The sequence below is a fragment of the Taurulus bubalis genome (genome assembly GCF_910589615.1).
Source record: "Taurulus bubalis genome assembly, chromosome: 4".
In the NCBI taxonomy this organism is placed as follows: domain Eukaryota; kingdom Metazoa; phylum Chordata; class Actinopteri; order Perciformes; family Cottidae; genus Taurulus; species Taurulus bubalis.
Window position 1 is genome coordinate 26,757,313 of NC_136592.1, and position 21,367 is coordinate 26,778,679.

Sequence of the window (21,367 nt, forward strand, 5' to 3'; positions counted from 1 at the left end):
GAGCTCTGAGGGTACTGTTGGAGGACTGTATGTATGCGTGTGTGTGTGTGAGTGTGTGAGAGTGAGTGTGTGTGTGTGTGCGCACAAGTAGGACGGAGCCCCAGTTTCAGAAACAGGAGTTGTGTTTATGGGAGCTTATTTGTGTCTAACCAGGTTCATTTGTACCGTTCCTACCAATGCAAATGTTTGTACCTTTTTATTATTATCTTTGTGTGTTTGTACCAGCTATAAATACAGGTGTGCGTATGTGTGTATTAGGTAATGGAGGTTGAGGCGATGCGTGGAGGGCGAGAATGGGTGGGGGGCCTCCTTCACACCTCGCTCTCGGTGGAGGGCTTGCGCGTGGAGGCCCAGCCGGTGTCGGGCAGGCTGTGCTGGGCGTGGCGCTGAGGAGTGATGGCCGAGGGGGTCAGGGTGGCGATGGAGGAGCATTCGGACGCCTCCTCCTGCAGGAGCTGCTCCGTCTCGCCGTCGTCCAGCGAGGCGCTGCTGGTCTGCAGGGACACGGTGTCCGTGCGCATGCAGGTGTGCAGGCCGACCCGGGATGGCTTGATCTGTTTCAGGTCGTCCCAGTAAAGCTCCTCGTTGGACAGCAGGCACACGCCCTCCACGATGCGGATCTTCTCCTTGGTGTAGCCTCCGTCCACTCCCCCCTGGACAACGAGAGACGGATTAGTTAGTTTGGGGCGATGGCTGCCGTTGGAGCGGTTTAAAAAAAAGGGATATCCACCTTCAGGTACTCATATGTTAAACGTAACCCTTTCTATGAGTCAATTGTTGTTTTATGGTCATTTATTTCACTCTTCCTTCCTTTACCATAAAACCCCTCCCCCTTAAAGAATAACTAGAGGTTACATTTCTGCAACGCTTTAAAAAGTCCAACATATTAACAGGTGGATTTCCCTTCAAGGGGTTAATCAGCAGCACAACACTCCAGAACAAGATGTCGCCTTCAAACACAACCCATGCACAGCGAACTGGCTTCGTTTAGTAATGCTGTACTTTCCTCTGGAGTTAGTTTCTCATTTTCAGATTACGGTGCTGTCTAATTATCATTGGCAGCAACTAGAATTCATGCCTTGCGGTTCTTCTAATCTTCTAATAATTCTAATCAGCTCAATATTTGGTGCAATTGGACCTTTTTGCAGAATAAAAAAAAAAGAAAATCCCTTTAGGATATTCCTGGAGATTTATCGCGTTCACGAGAATGTGCCGGACGGACAGGCTACCCGAAACGTAACGACTCGGAGGCGTGAAACCACTAAAGCGTGAACCTAATCTGGAGTGAAATCTACTGGATTGCTTTTACGGCACAAAAACAGTTGAGTGTGTGTGTGTACGACACCCGCGGACAATTTACTCTGCGCCTGTCGTAGCAAGAATCATTTGAAACCGTGTCTCTTCATCTACAGTGGGCGCGGCGCACCTGTTGAAACTGGAGTTAAACCACCAGAAGCAGCTGCTTTTTGACGAAACCGCCTTCAAGCAGCCGGAAAGTTTCCAGTATGTCAAAGGAACAGCTGGTGCGATGGGATGCAGTAAAACAGACCTTATGTACATAGCTAACAGTGATGAATAAAACTAAAAGCGGACATCCTTTAGTCATCGTCTTCTCTGTAGAACGGACCTTTGACAAATGTATCCGTACACTCAGAAAAACAGAAAAACCCGGACGTGCTACCGATCGCAGAGCGCTGACGCTGGACCAACCAGATGCATTGTTACTTTGGATAGCGGGATGCAGTGAAAGACAGAGGGAGGGAGGGAAAACAAAAGAAGCAAACGAGGACGCCACTCCTTCATGCTGTGCAACTACCTCTCCGCGGGACAAGTGGGTCAAAAGATAAAGGGAGAGAGGGAGTTGTAGGGATGAGAGAGCTGCAGTGAGGAGAGAGACAGAGAGAGGGGGAGAGAAAAGATGAGCGCCGCCGTCGGCAACCTGCTTGTGTCACATGTTGCAATATTTCAACACAATCAAACCGGTTACCCACCGTACGCCTCCATAGTCTGAGACCATCCTATGGAATCGACATGGATTCACCTTGAATCCATTGATATATTAAACAAAAATGAATGAAATAACGTCTGTTGTTTTCACTTCCTTCGTTACCTCTTTCTTATATCGAAGCTGGTTGTATATTGGAGGCTTTTGCGACGCCTCGATCTTCACCTCTTGTGTGGACGTCCGATACGAGGGGTTACTGTAGGTCAGGTTGCTCACTCCCGGGTCGGCGAACTTCGACTTTTTATGCCTGTCGGAAGAGAGCAGCACACGGCTCGATGAGTCAAACTGTCCGCTGTGTGTCAAATGTACAGAACTATACACCGTGTGTTCAAGAGTGAGAGCATTGAGAGGACCGACCTGTAAATAATCAAGGCGGCGATGAGGATCAGAATAGCCAGGATGGTCAGAACTCCGCCGATCACATAGCTGATATGAAGTCCTTCCCCTGCAACAGGTGGCGCAAATGTTACAGACACAGTGGTCACAGTGAAAATCCAGTTTGCTTATTATTAAAGGAACATCATAGGCTATTTTTTGGAATATGCAGTTGTTCGTTGTCTTGAGTACAGGAATAGTTCTCAGTGTTTAGCCGAGCTTATGTACGTCATCAGAAGCTCCACACTGAATGAACTACGTTCTCAAACAATGACAGTTATGTGACTGCAGAGTTGTCCCTGTGAGGGTTAAATATACTGCGCATTTTGTAAATATAGCAATATAAAATGACCATATTGATTGTGCCATATATAACTATGAAGTTTTATTACATCACTTCATCTGCATATAATAACTTTGATGACAGACTCGGGCGTCCATGTTTGTTTTTCAGGCACGTCTGTAATATTTGAGCCAATTCAAGTATATCACAGGTTTTCAGAAAATAAAAAGTGACTACGTCCCTTTAAGACAAACGGAGGCGGAGAGAACCGTCTGATGTACTGACCGTGAGGAGCCGTCACCACGTTGCTCAAGCAGCCTTCCACGTTTAGGTTCTTGTCAGTGCAGCTGTAAAAACAAGACAGAAAGCCAGCATGAGAAAGGTACTTAATATAGCCATAGATCAGCTGGAACCGCCTCTGTCTTATTCCTGCAGATTGAAAAAGATGAAAACTACATAAAACTCCTATGTGGGGTTAGAAAACACTCCAGCCTCAGTAACAAGGCTTCAGAGCATTCAATATAAAAAATTTTGAGCGAGGACGAGCAACTTAATATCTCCAATTATTGCTATTTCTTATAAAACAGTCCAAAAATAAGTACTCAAAACAGAAAATCCGGCTGCGATTTGAATCCCACATGTGGGATAATGTGAAAGTAATATACCAGGTATGTTTATAGGGTTACGTTGTTGTATCACAAATCACTTCAAGAAGGAGCTTTCCTGTTTAAGAACGGGACAAGCGGACATACTTGACCGCTGAGGCTCCTCCGTGCGGAGTGTCTGTTGGAGCTTTGGGGAGCTTATTGGGGACCGGAGTGCTGCTGGTCCCTCTGGCAGGAGACGTGGGGATGTAACCTGAAACTGATGAACACGCGCAGAGCAGAAACCTGAGTGTGCTATGTTGTTGGAAATGTTTATTTTTTTTAAATTGGGATTAGGATAAATACGGAAGTCCTAAGAGGCAAGTGAGAATAAATAGCAAAAAAAAAGATATATATCATCACTATTAGCTATGTACGTAAGGTTGTATTCTGGTGATCAATTTTTCTAAATATTTTTTCTCTGCTGTGTTTATGACAAACATAAAGAAAAGGTTTTGCAGAATACATTTTTCCCCCCACATTTTTTCATTTTTGTTGTCTTCTTAATTACAACAAACATGTAAAAGCAATGAATCCTGACAAAAATAAGTACAAAATATATAATTACATTTCAAAATGATGCTGGCAAAACATGTTTATCACTTGTTCTGAAGTGAAAATCACAGGAGAGAAAACAATGTAGTACTTGCGTCTCAGGGCTCCCTAAAACGCAATCATTCTACTATGAAAAGTTCTTCTCTGCATAGAGTTTCATTCTAAAAAAACACGGCATGACCCCAGAGGTCACTCACTGGTGGAGCAGGGCCGCCCGTCCGGTTCGTCGGGGCAGGCGCACACAAAGCTGTTGGTCTTGGCGAAGCAGAGGTGAGTGCAGCCGCCGTTGTTTACCCCACAGAGGTTGGTACCTAAGTGAGAGGGGAGGGGACGTTCACAACTCTTTTTTCCCCACAGGGAGACAACAAATGGTGTAGCAGGCTGATTGGTGAGTCACAGCTTAGCCCAGAGTCCCTGCACAACAGACAGTTACAACGGTTAACCGGCTCCATTTTAAAAAGACGACTCCCACACTTTGCACAGGGAGTTTCAGCTTCTCCCTTCTAGACGGAGGTATTTAGTACCAAGTGTTAGAAAACAGCTTTGTTCCAGCAGCCATCACTTTATAACAGCGGACTGATCTGTAGCTTTGGGTACGTTTATCATCATGTTTGTCTTGTTGTCTGTGTTGTTGTAATGTGTATCGAGATGGATGCCTCGCTTTCTACTGCAAACCAAGTCTACCTACGGGTACAAATAAAGTAACCTAAATTAACCTCACAAATTATATTCGGTTCATTTTTCTTTCGATGAGAGTTGCCGATTAAATCTGATGTCCATTTTCAAGGGGTTTCGCTTGTGGAGTTGTTATGTAAACGTCCCGTTATTACCACAGACCGTATCGGGTTGAAGGTTTGAGTTTGGCTTTTTGGCGAGGGTCGACAATTAACTTTATAGAACTGAAAACACACTGTGGAGGGGTCACAAGCATCTGATGCTTGTGCAATCTAGCAAAGTAGACAACAGTTTCCACTCATGCTGATCCGTCGTGGTCATACTGACAGACCAATCCTTTTACCCACAAAGCAGAGAGTGACTGAACCGACTGTTGATTTCATCAACAGATCTGGAAAACTGTTTTCCCCTCCACAAAGAATCACACAACAAGCACCAAACAGAGATGTGTGCTTGTATGTTTCGTGGAAATAAGTTCAGCATAAAAAAAAGGATTACAAAAATGACTGAATATGAATATTTTCGATCAAAACAGTATAATTTGAGTTAAATTACTCTTTAAATCCATTTTCAACTTGGGTATGTGTTATTTTGGTATCCGCCTCTGCTGCCACTGCAGCGCTTTACCACCCGAACACTTTTGTCAGCGTCCTCGCGGATAAACGTGGTCTTTGGTGTCTCCCATGTCGAGCCGACTCACCTGTCTGCCTGTGAGGCGATACCACTATAATGTCCATGAGGCCCTCCACGTTGGCCAGGACCGTTTCCTTGTTACGGCCGGTGTGTTTGTCCACCCGCTGGATGGACTTAGTCTGCCAGTCCGTCCAGTAGACCCAGCGGTCTTGCTGCGAGAGTCGGGAGAAAGGGGTTAGAGGGGAGGACACCGGCTTCAACTGGGGAAACGAGGAAGAAGAAGAGAGGAGAGGAAAAACACAGACAAGGAGAAGGGGGATGGGGGGAAGAAAAGGGGGAGGGGGAGAGGAGGAAGAAAAATGAGGGTCAGAGTGGAAGAGAAGTAGAAGAAATGGTTAAGTCGAATGGGGTTCAGCATGAGGACGGAGGACGGAGAGGCGACCAGTGGAGGACGGGGGGAGGTGTCACACGGTGAGCCGAAGAGTGAGAGAGAGCAGGTGAGTGGAGGAGGCAGCCAGGAGGAGGGGTCAGCCCAGTGATTGACAGCTGAAGGTGAGGAGGGTTGAGGGGCGGGCGGGGTACCTGCGTGAGGGCGAACGGGTGGGACACCGGGCTGACGAGCACCTGCCGCAGTTTCCCGTTCAGGTCCGAACTCTCGATCCTGTCCAGGTGAGCGTCCACCCAGAAGATCCTGCAGACAACAATCGCAGATTTTACCGACACTGTCAAAGCAAACGAGTCCAAACTCGCTGCAAGAAGGCTCCCGTGTGCTAAAAACAGCCAGACAGGCCGCTCCATCCCTCTCTGACCTTCTTGTGTCGTAGTCCAGCGTGAGACCGTTTGGCCAACCCAGGTCGGTGTTGATCAGAACCTTTCGGTCCGAGCCGTCCAGGTGAGACCGCTCGATCTTCGCAATGTGACCCCAGTCGGTCCAGAACAGGTACCTGCAGAGACGAGGCCAGGGCAAAGTTGAAAAAAAAAATGCCCAAACTAAAACAAGCTCATAACCCACGTGTTTTTAATTCGGCCCCCCCTCTCGTACCCTTTGCTCGGGAACACTGCGATGGCTCGGGGTTCGTCCAAGCTGTTGTTGACCAGGACTTTGCGGCTCGTTCCATCCAGGCGGGCCACCTCGATGGTGTTGCGCCCCGTGTCGGTCCAGTACATGTTCCGGGACACCCAGTCGACAGCCAACCCATCCGTGGTCTTCAGGCCCTGGCTGATCACTGTCTCCATGCCGCTGCCGTCTAGGTTCGAGCGCCTACAGAACGCAGCAGTGTGGACGTTATATGTCAAATAATACGGATCATATAATCTCTCAAACTCTCTCGGTCTTACTATGTGTTTTTCTCTAAATTGAACAAACTATAATGTTTGCAAAGCAACAATAACAGAAAGGCAAACTAGATCCAGATCGAATCTATTTTCTAAATCTCTAGATGAGTGGCAGGGGAGTAGTCTACGTTCACACCGTATGACATCCAGGGTGACGTCGGTGTAGTAAAGCTTCGCGTCCACGCTGTCGTAGTCCAGCGAGATGACGTTGTGCAGCTCGGGCACGTGCACGTGCACGTCGGTGTGGTCGTCGGTGTCGAGGGAGATCCTGCGCACGCTGACGCGGTTGGAGAAGAGCAGGAAGGACTCCGGCGAGTCGTCGCACGACCTGCCGTCCCCCTTGAGCAGGATGCCGGTGGGACAGGCGCAGGACGTGTCGTTGGGACGGGGCAGGCACAGGTGGGTGCAGCCCCCGTTCTTCCGCCCGCACTTGTTGAAACCTGAGGAGGCCGGAGAGAAAAAAAGGGCGTCACGCTAGGGAGACGCAGGTGCACTGAAGATAAAAACTAAAATAAGGCGGCTTCGCCACGCGGGAATCTGTCTGCGCTACACAGCGATGTCTTCCTGCTTCTTGGCAACGTTTAATTACTTGTCAATCGCCTGGAGAGCTACTCATAACACAATCAGCTATTTTTAAAATCATCGAGTAAGGATACCAAAAATAGAGATGGAGCAAAACATTAAAAAATAAATCCAGAAGAACCACAATAATTGCTGCAGAGGGTGTGACAAAGGCAGCTGTTTGATCAGCTGTGAAACTGCAAACCAAATGCATCGTGTGAAGCAGGTCATGAGATATTGACAAGGAGGTGGAAATTAATGAAATGAGCAGTATAAATAGATGGAAGGACTTTTTTCCCCCCCATGAGGCAGCAGGGCTATTTCATATATTTATTAATAGCAGTCACACAATTACGTGTGAACTAGGAGTGACCCCATAAAAGTCGACTGAGATTAGAGCTAAGGAGCCTGATTGGAGGAAAAATGGTGGAAAACAAGATCATTCTATTTGGGCTATATGGGGGGGGCTGAATGTTTTCTCCAAATAAATCATGATATGTAGCCGATTTTGATTTGGTAGGTTAAATAATAATACTGTTAATGAAAAAAAAGTGCTTTCAATCAGTCCCCCAAGTGTGCGTAATTAAAAATGTCTTTTAACAACCATGTTTAAAACAGGAGTTTTCTTTTCTTTTCTACGATGATCAATCGACGACATGCAAGACCCGATAATTTATATTTGACTATGTTTGTTCATTGTCGAGAAACATGCCTTGTGTGAACTAATTGCCGTTTGGGTCCAATGACAATTGTTAAGCTTTTTTTCTCACACAAATATTCTGTCGTTCATACTATAAACTATAGTTTATGAGTCCTCAGACTCACCCAGTGGCCTCTCCCTGTCCACAGCCTGGATGTCCATCAAGCCCGGCAGGTTGGCTCGCACCGTGATGGTGTTGGTTCCGGAGTTCTTGTCAGCCCGCTGGATGCTGCGGCTCTGCCAGTCGGTCCAGTAGATGTGGGGCCCCAGCAGGGTCAGGCCGTACGGGTGCTGGACCGGCGTCACCAAGGTGTGGCGGTTCTGCCCGTTCAGGTCGGCCGCCTCGATGCGCTGGAAGAAGAGATGAGAGGGATTATCACCGTGACTCCACGTTTACTTTCTAGTGAATTTGAGCTGTACTCAACTCTAAAGACGTTGGTTATCTTTTCTGTTTTTAATTCACTTGGGACATCTTCATGATGTGCATTCACTATATTGGGTTTTTCTCTGTTTAAAAAGTGCCACACGAATATACATTATTACAAGAACCAAGGCTTTTTCTCCTGATACAACTTATGACTCGTGAGGTGGGAGTCCATGCATGAGCGGCTGACCTCAGTGTGCGCGTCGGCCCACAGCAACTGCGAGCCGGCCGTGTCGATGGCCAGGCCGTTGGGCCAGCCCAGGTTGTTGCTGATGAGAACCACGCGGTCGGTACCGTCCATCGCCGAGCGCTCCAGCTTGGCGTGCTCCCCCCAGTCCGACCAGTACATGTAGCTAGAGAGGAAAGGAGCAAAACAAGGTTAAAAGGTCAGAAGGCACGAGGAGACTGAAAGCAGGCTGTGAGATGTAGTTTCATCTTTGACAGTGTAACCGCAGGTTTTGAGCCCAATGCGCTGAAAATATTGTATTTCTTTAATAAGCCATCACACTGTCGCAGCCTCACCCCATCTCGTTGTAGAGGGCGATGGCTCGAGGGCTGTCCAGGTTTTGCCAGACGAGAACTTTCCTCATCGACCCGTCCAGGTTGGCCACCTCGATGCGGTTGGTGCCCGTATCCGTCCAGTAGATCTTCCTGCCCACGGCGTCCACCGCCAGGCCGTCCGTCGTCACCAACCCTGCAGAGACAGAGAGAGAGAGAGAGGCGGAGATGGAGTCGTGGCGTTCTGACAGGGCGGAGCTAAACGGCATCGAGCATGTGAACCATCCGCCTCACCTGTAGATACGATTTCCTCTTGCCCTTTTCCGTTGATGTCGGATCTGCTGATTTTCTTCAGCGTACTGTCGGACCAATAGACTTTTCCTGCAGGAGGCGCCACAAACACACGTAAGGATTCCATTTCTGCATCACTATTCTAAAAAAAAAAAAAGGCATTATGAAACTCAGAGAAGGCACACAAACCTTCTTTGGGGTCGACCCCGATGGCGATGGTGTTTTTCATGGAGCTATTGACGGCCAGAACCACATCGGCGAAGTAGGGGATGTCCAGGGAAACCATCCGGATGTCCGTCCTCCGAGCAAAGACAAGGAAGCTGCTCATCCCTGCACACACACACACACACACACACACACACACACACACACACACACACACACACACACACACACACACACACACACACACACACATCACACATCACACATCAAAGCGGACTCCAGTCACAATACAAAAGGGGCTGACATGCTTTTGCCTTCCCGGAAGCAAACGTTTTGACTTTAACCCTTTGAACCTTTCACGGCTTGTAAAATATATTTTCCAAGGATTTTGTCATTGCTGTTGTTTTCCTTTCCTTTATATTTCCTTAAGATTTATAATTTATTCCTAAATACATTTGAATTGTATTTGATTTATAAGATAATGGAGGTCAACAAGAAAAAGTGGCGTTTATTCGCCTATATCTCCATGTATATGTATTTTTGGTTAATCTGCACCGTAAAAATCCTTTGCATTGGCAACAACCGGTTACCGTTTGTACCACAAAACGTGGGTGTACAATAAAACAATAATAACTGGATTATTTTCGTACCAGGCGTGCAGGTCTTTCCATCCGTCTGCAGGTTGATCCCGGTGGGACAGGCACAGCTGGAGGCTTTGGGAGCAGGAGCCAGGAGGCAGAGGTGGCTGCAGCCCCCGTTATTCACCACACACGGGTTACGCACTACACAGGCAGACACACAAAAGCAACTCGGCTCACACACCGTCCTACTTTCTTGGTTGGATAAGGGGCGAAGGGGTTGGAAAAAAAAGGTGGAATAAGAGAAATGGCAAACAAAGAAACACGCAGCTTCCCTTCAGGGAACGTGGGGAAAGGGAAAGCCCCGCACATCAGTGAGATCAGTGAGGTTTTCACTTTGGAATGAGCCCCCTGAGGCTCTCGGCCCCTCTCGGCCAGCGAGCCGGGTTCAGTTTACCTGTAATCCTCTCAGCGTCAGCAGACACACGGGATCTGAGCTCAGAGAAAAGGCGGCAAATATCGGAAAAGTAGAACGTTTTTTTCTTCTTCTTTGCAACAAGAGACCACACAAATCCAACAGGACCCGTCAAGTGTATCGACACGTACCCCATTTGGAGATTTGTAGACTCTTGTTTTATAAAATAATTATAACGCATAATAAGCACTATACTTCCCATAAGATTAAATTGTATTTATAATGCATTTAATGTGATTATAAGTTACTCTCAGTGGTCATTGGTAAGTTCATTATATTGTTAAGTTGTATGCGTTGCTCCTGAATAGATTTAATGAAAAAATATTTTAACTTAAAGGAGCATTTAACAGCAATTATGAAAATATTATGATACTTTACCCTATTAGTCATAATAAAATGCTTTATAATGTATTGTAATTATTGTTTATAATTTGTACGAGTGCCTATAACTATAATTATCTAGTGCTATAAGCATGTAATAACGCATTATAAATATGTTAATAACGCATTACAGACATGGGCGTCAGAAAGGTACCGGGGCGCACACAGACCTGTCTCTCGGTGTCGGTGGAACATGTGAATGTCCATGAGGTTCTCCAGGTTTTCGGCGAGCGTGCGTCGCCCCAAGCCGGTGAGCTTGTCGGCGCTCTGGATGCTCTTGGACTGCCAGTCCGTCCAGTACAGCTTGTCCTCGTGCACGGTCAGGCCGAAGGGGTGGGGCAGCTGGCTGCCAATCAGAACCTGTCGGCGAAAACAGGAGAGGAAGGAAGTTTAGGGCGGATTGCTAAATGAACAGATAAGCTCAAAAGCAAAAAAAAAAGGTTAAAAAAAGACTGCGTGACGTCATAAAAACACCCTTTTACCTGTCGGTCGGATCCATCAAAGTTGCCAAATTCGATCGTCTTCATCCCGGCGTCGGCCCAGTACAGGCGCTTGGTCTCGTAGTCGATGGCGAGCCCGTTGGGCCACGTCAGGTTGGATGAGATGATGACGATGCGACTGGAGGCGTCCATTCCGGCGCGCTCGATCTTCGGGTTGGCACCCCAGTCGGTCCAGTACATGAAACTATATAAAGACATGATGACACGAGTGAGGAAGACCGAGGGCGCAATGTGAAGTTCAGGTTCATGCCGCTCGACCGTCTCGATCAGCTCACCCTCCGATCGGGTCGACGACGATGTCCCTGGGCCGGTCCAGGTTCTCCCAGATGAGGACGGTCCGCATGCTCCCGTCGGCATTAGAAACCTCGATGCGATCAGTGCCTGAGGAAACCCAAAGGGGCACGACGTGAACGATTGACACCCAAGAGCGCGCACGGCTTCATTTCAGGTGATTGTACTCGACAATGTGTGAAATAAGAGCCGCTTACCAGCGTCGGTCCAGTAGAGCTTGTTAGTCAGCCAGTCAATCGCCAGACCTGCTGGGCTTTCCAGACTGGTGTCCACCACCACCTGGAGAGACAGGGACAACAAAAGATATAAATACTTGTACTAGTTCTCAACCTGCATTACCACACCAGCGCCAGTAGATGGCAGTATTGCATAAACGTAAATGCTGCAGCAGTCGCCCCCCCCTCCCTTCACTCGCCCCCGTCTCTGCTGATGTGATGGTCAAAAATGATGCAATGTCGGCGTCCACTGACCTCCTGCTTGGTGCCGTTCCACAGCGCCCTGTTGATGGAGTCGGTGGTGACGTCCGTCCAGTAGATGTAGCCGTCTTTGGCGTCCCAGTCCAGCGCCACGGCGTTGCGCACGTCGGCCAGAGGAATGACGTCGTCGGACATGTCCTCTGTGTCGAAGCTGACTCGTCGGATGTCCGTCCTTCGGGCAAAAAGCAGGAACTTGTCAAGACCTGATTAAAGACCAAAGGTCTTCTGTCAGTCTTCTAGGTTTAACAGTGGGGGGTCAACAGTGAACACAGCAAAACAGCACTGACACACAGACAACGAGCAACCAAACTGACTGATTAATATCATGAGGCGTGACCCTTTCTCTCACATAAGTATCGACCGTAGAGATGAGAAAATGCAGGTGTTTCTATGACTACAAGGTGTGTAAATGTAAAAAATAACTAAAGAAAAGGGTTCGTTAAACACTTTAGTTCAGCACTTCTTTAGCTGCACCGAACCGTCTCGTTATCCTCAGCACACAGTACAACCTTTGACAGTGACACTATAGGACTGTTAAATCAATCTATTTAACCGCTGCTGAGGATTTGTCTTTTAAACTTTAAACTTTTTTGATTATTTATGCCCCATTAAAGATAGCGACCTCTCTGGCAGAAGACCAGAGATGAATACAATAATAAATTCAACTCCCAGGACACAAATATGATTGCGGATGTCTTGTTATCAGTAAAAACCTTATAAACAAATTGCATTGTAATTAATATATGAATTGCCAGATTGGCTTAAAAATGATGGTCGTTGGCATTTATTGTATCATAAATAAAGACGTAAAAGATATCACATCCACTCAATTACGACACAAAAAAAATAGTGATCTAGATGTTGAGGCGCTCACCGTTGGCACAGTTGGAGTGGTCCACCTTCTTGAAGCCGGTGGGACAGGCGCAGGTGTGCGTCTTGTTGCTGGGGAGACACAGGTGGCTGCAGCCTCCGTTGTTGGCGCCGCAGCGGTTCCTGCCACCTGCGGGAGAGACGGAGGCACGCAGCTCAGAACGTGACGCTTTACGCACTCTCCACATTCCCCCCTTGTCTCCCTCTGGACTGTGTGTCAAGTGGTGATTGTTGTTTTTTACAGCGGTGCCCAGTTCATACAAGGGGCCACGGTGTCCAATTAATATTGTGAGGAACGTCTTGTAACAAGCTAATGAATAACAGTTCAAAAGGGAAAAAGGCTTTTTGTGGAGGAAACCCGTGCGATGCTGACTTTCAGGGGATACAAAAATAACGTCGTCCCTGCAGCACACAGCTGGTGCCATGCCGCGATTGGCCAGTCTAGGGTCTAGGGGCGGGACTCAGCCAAGGGCCCAATTGCTCTTTTTTCCTTTTTAAATGAAGATGGAAGCAAGGAAGAATCTGCAGGCAACTTTGTGACATTTTAAATTATTGTCTGTCGTTCTTGTCATCTAACTTTTGCCAAGCAAGCAGAAAAATAAAAAATAAAAGAAGAAAAAGCACATTGTTTGATGCCACACATTTGTAGAATCTATTCTCTCTTCTAAAAATATAATGAAACCACACTGGGACAGCAGGGTTTTTTGTGTTCCGTTCACTCGAGGCCCGAAGGATCTTTGCTGTGTTCAATTGATGCAGGGCTTTTGTTTTTCTGCTCACACGCGACCTCACATGACCCGCTGAGTCTACGGAACAGAAGGAATAGTGCCCGGCGTCTTCCTGTCGACACGGCCGTGTATATTTGTCCGACTGTTCGACCCGCTCTATCAGCGTGATAACCAAAACTTTCCCCCCTTGGCCAGAACTCAAGTTAAACACGGCGCGTGAGAAAAGAACACAAGAAGCCTTCGGCGCCATGCTGCTAATGAAAACGCCTCAACCGGCCAGTTCACCCCGGGGTCTGACACAGAGAGCAGCAAATCATTCCCTCGTCTCTGGATCTGGGGAAAAGTCTCCGCTTCCGTGAAAGAAGGTTGCTATATTCCATGGCTGAGGAAAAATAGATCCATTGTTCTCACCCACAACTTTCCCAAAAAACAACAACAAAAAAAAAACACACGATGACAGATAGATCTGAAGAGACGTGGGTGAACAAGTGGCCGTATAGTGGCCACCGGTTTTCTGTTGCTTTCAACTCCAGCTGAAGTTATGTTCCGTATAATATCTCTGCAGAGCCGCTTTGTCCGTACTGTGTGTGGTACGTTATTGTTAATGCTTTTTATGAAACTTCAAAAAAGGCACAAACATCAAAGTCCATTCATCGGAAACCTCGAGAACCTCAAACATTCCTCTGCCACTTAATGTGACATCAATCAGACTTCAACTGTTACGCAGAACAAAACTTCTTCTTTGTTCGGCCGTTGGCGGGTCATCGAGTCTCGTCGGGAAAGCCGAACCGCGACCGATCCGTTAAGGAAATCCGATTTTTTTTTTACGATCTGCATTTTTAGGGGGATTTGGCATATTTATTTTACGCTATTTTACGCTCCAGTCACACCACGTTTGCATGCCGGTAATACGGGGGAGAACGTATACACACCACACAGAAAGGCCCGACTCAGACCTGATATATTCCATCATCATTATAGACTTCTGCTGTGTCTTGCCTCTGTTTGTCATTTGATAACAATGACATATATCATCATCAACAACAACAATACAGCCTTTGATAAAACATCTAAAAGACTAAATCTAAACTGGCTTCAAAGACTTTGTTTCGCTCCGTCTGTCCTCCGATCCTCCCACAGAGGAAAAAAGAAAAGTAGGAGTGCACCGCTAATTACTGAGGGCATCTAAGGGGAGGTTTGACTTGGACTTGGGACTTAAAAAGGCAGCTTCCCATGCACCGACCTGCGGGCTGCCTCTGCGGGTGCAGGGTGTGGATGTCCATGGGGAAGTGCAGCTTGTTGCGAATGATCTCCTGGTTCTTGCCGGTGAACTTGTTGGCGCTGTTGATGCTCTTGGTGTGCCAGTCAGTCCAGTAGAGGCTGTCCTCAAACACGGTGATGGCAAACGGGTGGGGCAGGCCTAGAAAGAGAGAGAGAGAGAGAGAGAGAGAGAGAGAGAGAGAGCGAGAGCAAGGTGTGAGGTGTGCAATAAAACCAGGCCAACGACATCTTTCATGACACAATGAGCCATAACTTGTCAAAAGGCTTGACACTTTATAGTAAACAGAAAAAAAAGAATTATGAAACCCTGTGTATACATACATGGAATGTGACTCTGGCTACATGTTGCTCTCGTCGTACATATATTATAGACATATTATAGACAAATAAACAAGATATATTACAAGAAATATATATAAGAAATATTTTTTAAAAAGACATTAAAGACAACAGACTAGTCTCAGACTGCACTTACATTTGATTTACTTTGTAGATTTGAATCATTTTAGTGGCCGATTTTTTATCTAAACGACAGAAATGTGTCCCAGAATCTCTCCCCATTACAAGATTTCTATACTGTGTGTGTGTGTGTGTGTGTGTGTGTGTGTGTGTGTGTGTGTGTGTGTGTGTGTGTGTGTGTGTGTGCTCTAATCCCCACCCACCAAAAAAAACATCTCCTAAAATAAGTTTTAAAGTTGGAAAAGTCTAGCTGATGTAATTTGCGCCCTCCACCCCACACACACACACTTCAAAGCAGTAAGAAGAACAGGGAAAAAACGTGTTGCTCGTACTGGGAGCTCTAGACTGGGGATCCGACTACTTTCGCCCTTCGCACAAATCCTTCACTTGTGCCCAAAAGTATCAGCTCTCACCGCCCATATGAGCAGAGCCCCAGGCCTAAATACTAGCATGTGCAACAGGGAACCCCTCGCAGATTTGTCTCCACATTGGGAACATCTGCTGAGGGTGAACCCCCCCCCCACCCACACACACACTCGCCAAAATGAGCGTCCTGCACAGGGCCATGGTGCAGGAGGAGGTGGTGGTGGAGAAGCAGCGGGTGTGCTGGGCTACGGGCTTTTTAAAAGCAGCGGTGTTCATTTAATGACAGTGTTTTACAGCGCAGCATAAATGTCAAGTGGTAAATGGATGAAACTGTGAGAGACCAGAATGATAATGAGTCACGAGGATCAGGGTGATTGTGTGCGTGCGCGTTTGATTGCTCAACGAGACAAAAAGTTGTAATCTTTTGATGTGTTTCATGAGCAACAATATATAGTTTCTTAGTGCCTCTTTGGTCTGCGCTGGCATCAGTGCAGATGAAAGAAGGAATTTGACCTCTGTTGGCTTCCCGAAAATGTTTCCCCAATAACCCTCGAAGCTTCGTTATGAACTCGGAGCGGTTTGTTTTTGACCAGAGACGCCAAAGACATGGATTTTTTTTCAACCCTGAAATGCCCCCAGCCCAGTACATAGACACATCCCGTCTGTTGAAACGGGGACGTCACAGACTTCTGGAGGAAACCGATTTGGATTTTGAAGGACGCGAGGAGCTCTGCACGGGTTGGCGGGTTTTGTCCCGTTTGCATCTTATAATTATAATAAATATCTTGTAGTTATCTCTTACTGACAAAAGGGGGGCACAGAACATAGACTTTACCAAAGATGCTAGATTTTGAAATAAGCGTGATTTTAGAGATGATGTATGTTGAAGGCTTTTAATTGTATGTAATTGTAATTGGATGTTGCATGAGGCTTTTAATTGTTGATTTCTTTTGATTCAATATCTTTTTGTTTTAAAAATCCCCTTCCTCATTTAGGGTTAGTTAAATGTATACACATCACCTTTAATTAATTAAATCAGGAACTGTCTGGTCAAAGAACACTTAAAGAAGTGTTGAGTCATTTTTCTTTTTCTTTTTTTTTTTTAATCGAGAAACAGTCAAGTCTGTACATTTTCCCTTTCCTCCTCCTCCGACAGGTCCAGGTGTGTGTGTGTGTGTGTGTGTGTGTGTGTGTGTGTGTGTGTGTGTGTGTGTGTGTGTGTGTGTGTGTGTGAGGTGATACTGACTGCGTGTGTTCTCTGATCTTATCCTAACATGAGGGCGAGACAACAGTGCACCCTCTTCCTCCCCCTCTCTGCGCCATCGACATCTCTGAGGCGCCTGCTTCTGATACGGTCACCTTCCTCCTTCCTCACCCCGGCCCCAACCCCCCGCCCCCCTGCTCGTGTTTTCCGGGACAGCTGGAGTAGCAGCTGCAGGGCGACAGGGCATCAAACGTCCCACCGGCCTTCGCAGTGATGTCCCCTTTAACCTACATGCGGCACCTCCCAGTCACTTTCACGCCTCGCCCTGGATCCGTCACGCAGGTCATCGACGGCGCAACGTCACCCTCCAGCTGGACCGCAGGACAGGGCGCGTTTAGTGGCCATCTTTTATCCGAAAGCACGGTTGCAGATGGTTTAATGTACATACACTCCTCTTTTTTATGCACTACCAATCTCTAATGCTCCTACTCAAGTTTCCCACCAAAAACAAAAATTGGTTTCACACATGATGCCTTTTTAAAACCAAGTGTAAACAAGGCTATTGTGTCCTCCAGCAGACGTTCTCTATGACCAGGTCCACACACACGCACACGCACACACACACACACACACACACACACACCTCTTTCTGTCCCCCTCCCCCCACACCAACTGTACAGGTGCACGGACTCCATAGCGGCGTTATCCGTGACACCCGCCCGCTGCCCGTCTCCAATGACAAAGGAGCTGGCACACATCCAGCAAACACACACAGAAAACTAGAGGTGAACGGAGATAGATACTCGTTAACATTCCAGGGCACAGTGCCTCAGAATGTAACTATGCACACACACACACACACACACACACACACACACACACACACACACACACACACACACACACACACACACACGCACACACTATTTGTCCGGGTGTTGTCTGAGCAAACAGAGGGTGTGGAGGAAGGACAGGGCCAATTACAGCTTTTATCCTGAGAGCACACATCATTAAGGAGAGCTCACAGTGCCGATGACCGACACACACACACACACACACACACACACACACAACACACACACACCAAACATTTGCCCTGTCGCTCTCCCCTTTCACACTCTTACAACACACTTGGTCACCGCCGGTTTGCTCCCACACTTTTTTAACATAAAAGTGTGGAGGGCCCAGGATCAGCCAGAACCTGAGAAACACATCTTACTGTGTGTGTGTGTGTGTGTGTTTCAGTGGTGGGCACATGCGTATGCTCTTTAATAGAAATATGGCATTGATTATCTCCACAGGGTATAATGAAGTAGCGTCAGCATGCAGCATCCTATATACATATAATCCCCTTGTGTGCGTGTGTTTCTGTGTGTGTGTGTGGTAACTAATGAGAATCTGAACTCCAGCCAAACCTCCGTACACCAAATCTCTCCAGCTCCCTCAAGGCCTTCGATGAGAAGCACCAGACATATGGTTGGGTTTGTTTACATTTCATCAACTCTAATTCTGCTCATTGATGCCGAGTTCCAATACGTTAAAAGCCATGAATTCGACGATTCTTTCATGCTTCTTCTGGAATATCTCAACCAAGTGCCGAATAATCTCCCTTGACAATAATACCCTTTCCTCACCAAATTAGCGTGTATGAATTTTTTTTTTAAACAAGGGAAAAAAATTGCTAAAAATAAGGGATTGACTCCTTTATCATTGCCAGTAGACGAGTACGCCTTTTCTGCTTCTGTCAAGTTTCAATGATGTTTTTTTTCAATGATCAGAGGTAAAGTTGTCTGACTGGACTCTAGTGGCGTTGGAGGAGATTATTAATTGTATTTTTTTCTACATAAATAACCTATAATAACTGTTGATCTAATTAATCACACATTCATTTCATCGCGCTTCACACAGCATTGCGCTGGAAGAGCGGGTGTCATGCTTCCATCACTGCCGTTCTGAGCTGGAGCCGATCAATGCCCGTGACTACTGCGGAGTAATTTGTCGCGGGATTCGAAGCCAATTGTAACATTTCCCACTGAAGGCCAGATGTGAGTGAGAAAAGGACTTCTGACAACTTTACTACAGACGTTCTGGTCCTTTCTGCTTGTTGACCTGAAATAATATCTGCAGTTAAGCTTCTGCAAGTGTCTTTGTTCAAAATATGGATATGTGGGAGAATTTATGGAGGTTTTAGCCCCATTATTTAGACGCCAACTCCAGTCCATTGCAAAACATGAACAGTACATTTCTTAACAATGTCCCAGTACTACGAGTACAAACTCCCAACTTTCTGATACTCCCAACTTTCTGGTTTCTGATACTCAACCCGAGCCAAAAACAGGCCGATATCAGTTGGGAGTCTACCTTGGCTGATGACGGCCTTGCGGTTGCGTCCGTCCAGGTCCGCCCGCTCGATAACGTGGTGCTTGGCGTCCACCCAGTACATGCGGTGGCCGGCGTAGTCGATGGTGAGGCCGTTGGGCCAGAACAGGTGTGTGTCGGCGATGACCCGCCGGTTGGAGCCGTCCATGTTGGAGTACTCGATGCGAGGTGTGTTGCCCCAGTCTGTCCAGTAGATCTTACTGAGGAGGAAAGTGGGACAATCCAGGTTAGTCTACTTGTTGTCGTGACTTAAACAGATTGCTGTCAGGATTCAAGACACAGCAGATGTTTGTTATTATAAAAAAAAAGAAAAAAAAAAGTCTCGTCTGTCTTCGACATTCAAGTCCTCCTCATCATCACTCATCTGTTCTGACCGGCCTCTCGAGGGAAGAGGTATTTTTTTTAAATATTTTTCAATTATCCCATGCAAATGAGCTACCGAATAAACTGAACGAGTTTTCTAGCTAAATAATCCTCAGGGGCTTCACCTAAAAGTCTTTCCTGCCACTGCAGCATATGAAGACGGTGATGAAAACACACTTAGCTGCTGCCCCTTTCATGAGATACTTGTTCCACACAGATGCTTGCCTGTGGGCACTGCTGTGCTGCCAAACTTTAATCCCTGCTCTGCTGCTGCTACAACTGGGACACATCCAGGGGGATATATATATATATATATATATATATATATATATATATATATATATATATATATATATATATATATATATATATATAGCGTGTGTGCATTTGAAACCATCTGTAATGAATTATAGTTTGTGTTTGTGTGTGTGTGTGTGTGTGTGTGTGTGTGTGTATGTATGTATGTATTCGTACCCCTCTATGGGGTGCAGCGCGATGGCTCGGGGTTTCTCCATGTTCTGCCACAGCAGCACCTTCCGGTGCGTCCCGTCCAGGTTGGCCACCTCGATACGGGACGTCCCGGAGTCTGTCCAGTACAACTTGTCATGGATCCAGTCTATGGCCAGTCCACCTAAAGGACAAAAAAAAAAGTTAGAATGTTAGAATGTGTCTGAATATGAACCTATTGTATATTTATCTCATATTTTATTTTTCTAATAATTTTTATTTACGTACATCTAACATTTACAAGTGAGCTTTAGGAGTTTTACACTTTGGACTGAACTAGATGTTACCTTCTTCTTCCAAGCTTCATGCTACGTTTAGCTAGGCTAACAACCCAGCTTTATACTCACACAGGCAGGAGATTGATATTGATCTTCTCTGCGTCACTAAATTTATTTACGACAATGTTTTTGTCACTTTTTCCGACCGTCATTGTGTTGTCCTACATCTAAACCTGCATCCCATTGGCCGCCGTACACACCTGGACTCTCCAGACCGGTGGAGACAACCTCCTCCACGTTGGAGCCGTTGAGGTTGGCCTTCATGATGCGGTCCAGTGTCACGTCGGACCAGAAGACCAGCTCGTGGCTGTGGTGGAAGTCCAGTGCGATGGCGTTCTCCAGGTTGTTGAGCAGCAGGGTGTACTCGGAGCGATGCGGCAAAACCTGGCGGATGTCGATGCGGTTGGCGAACAGCAGCACAGGCTCTGGACCTAAAAAGGAAGACAATGTGAGTTCTTATTTTTTCCCAAAAGAAAAATTAAGTCTGAGCGTGGACCGACTTTGATCACTTTTAATAACAGCGCGCATTAATCTCACTGGAGGTGAAGGTTAGGGGGGGGTGGCAGCTGCCTGACAGACAGACCGTCCTGACCTGGGTTTAACTCTGGTCTGCAGCAGATTAATGGGCTGCTGTATCAGAACTGCACTCTGCCTTCGCTGATCCAAATCTAGTCCAGACACTCGTTCCGCGTAAAGGCCCCGGAGCGGAGGCACGGATACAGTTACCGCCGAGGCAAGTATAAAGACTACGCGGCCGTGTTTTTATTGGAGGTCGAACCTCCAAGTCAAGGTTGAAGTAGAGTACAGTGGTTTCCTACCCAGAGCTTTGCAGCTGCGCTTGTCAGGTCGGAGCTCGTAGCCCTGGACGCACCAGCACTGGAACCCCCCCTCCGTGTTGGTACAGCCCTGGCTGCAGTAGCCTTCCTCGGCACACTCGTCCACATCTGGAACGGACCACAGAGGCAGAAGACAAGAGGGGGAGGGAGAGAGGTGTTGGCGTCAAACTCCCGCAGGGTTAACAGGGAAATCTAGAGACAACGTTTGGAGGGTAATCATCCTACATCCTACTTTTCGTTACGCCCCTTGA

The 21,367-nt window shown here is 46.9% G+C and overlaps 1 protein-coding gene across 1 annotated transcript in view; it reads right to left on the reverse strand.

Annotated features, from left to right (window-relative positions):
* Nucleotides 1-311: 311 nt before the first annotated feature.
* The window catches only part of lrp4 (low density lipoprotein receptor-related protein 4), a gene marked incomplete at its 3' end in the record, with an annotated part of 91,488 nt that continues 70,432 nt past the window's right edge, over nucleotides 312-21,367 (reverse strand). The window contains exons 11-38 of the mRNA XM_079216538.1: nucleotides 21,099-21,224; nucleotides 20,481-20,711; nucleotides 19,970-20,126; nucleotides 19,115-19,332; nucleotides 14,683-14,863; nucleotides 12,720-12,838; nucleotides 11,840-12,048; nucleotides 11,567-11,648; nucleotides 11,354-11,459; nucleotides 11,061-11,262; nucleotides 10,749-10,938; nucleotides 9,795-9,926; nucleotides 9,169-9,309; nucleotides 8,983-9,069; nucleotides 8,713-8,884; nucleotides 8,381-8,543; nucleotides 7,892-8,117; nucleotides 6,642-6,945; nucleotides 6,213-6,431; nucleotides 5,980-6,114; nucleotides 5,753-5,861; nucleotides 5,238-5,382; nucleotides 4,060-4,173; nucleotides 3,416-3,527; nucleotides 2,949-3,010; nucleotides 2,363-2,450; nucleotides 2,111-2,252; nucleotides 312-653 (exon numbers count right to left, since the gene is read on the reverse strand). Coding sequence (XP_079072664.1) covers nucleotides 312-653; nucleotides 2,111-2,252; nucleotides 2,363-2,450; nucleotides 2,949-3,010; nucleotides 3,416-3,527; nucleotides 4,060-4,173; nucleotides 5,238-5,382; nucleotides 5,753-5,861; nucleotides 5,980-6,114; nucleotides 6,213-6,431; nucleotides 6,642-6,945; nucleotides 7,892-8,117; nucleotides 8,381-8,543; nucleotides 8,713-8,884; nucleotides 8,983-9,069; nucleotides 9,169-9,309; nucleotides 9,795-9,926; nucleotides 10,749-10,938; nucleotides 11,061-11,262; nucleotides 11,354-11,459; nucleotides 11,567-11,648; nucleotides 11,840-12,048; nucleotides 12,720-12,838; nucleotides 14,683-14,863; nucleotides 19,115-19,332; nucleotides 19,970-20,126; nucleotides 20,481-20,711; nucleotides 21,099-21,224 — 4,514 coding nt within the window. The remainder of the gene's footprint in view (nucleotides 654-2,110; nucleotides 2,253-2,362; nucleotides 2,451-2,948; nucleotides 3,011-3,415; nucleotides 3,528-4,059; nucleotides 4,174-5,237; nucleotides 5,383-5,752; nucleotides 5,862-5,979; nucleotides 6,115-6,212; nucleotides 6,432-6,641; nucleotides 6,946-7,891; nucleotides 8,118-8,380; nucleotides 8,544-8,712; nucleotides 8,885-8,982; nucleotides 9,070-9,168; nucleotides 9,310-9,794; nucleotides 9,927-10,748; nucleotides 10,939-11,060; nucleotides 11,263-11,353; nucleotides 11,460-11,566; nucleotides 11,649-11,839; nucleotides 12,049-12,719; nucleotides 12,839-14,682; nucleotides 14,864-19,114; nucleotides 19,333-19,969; nucleotides 20,127-20,480; nucleotides 20,712-21,098; nucleotides 21,225-21,367) is intronic.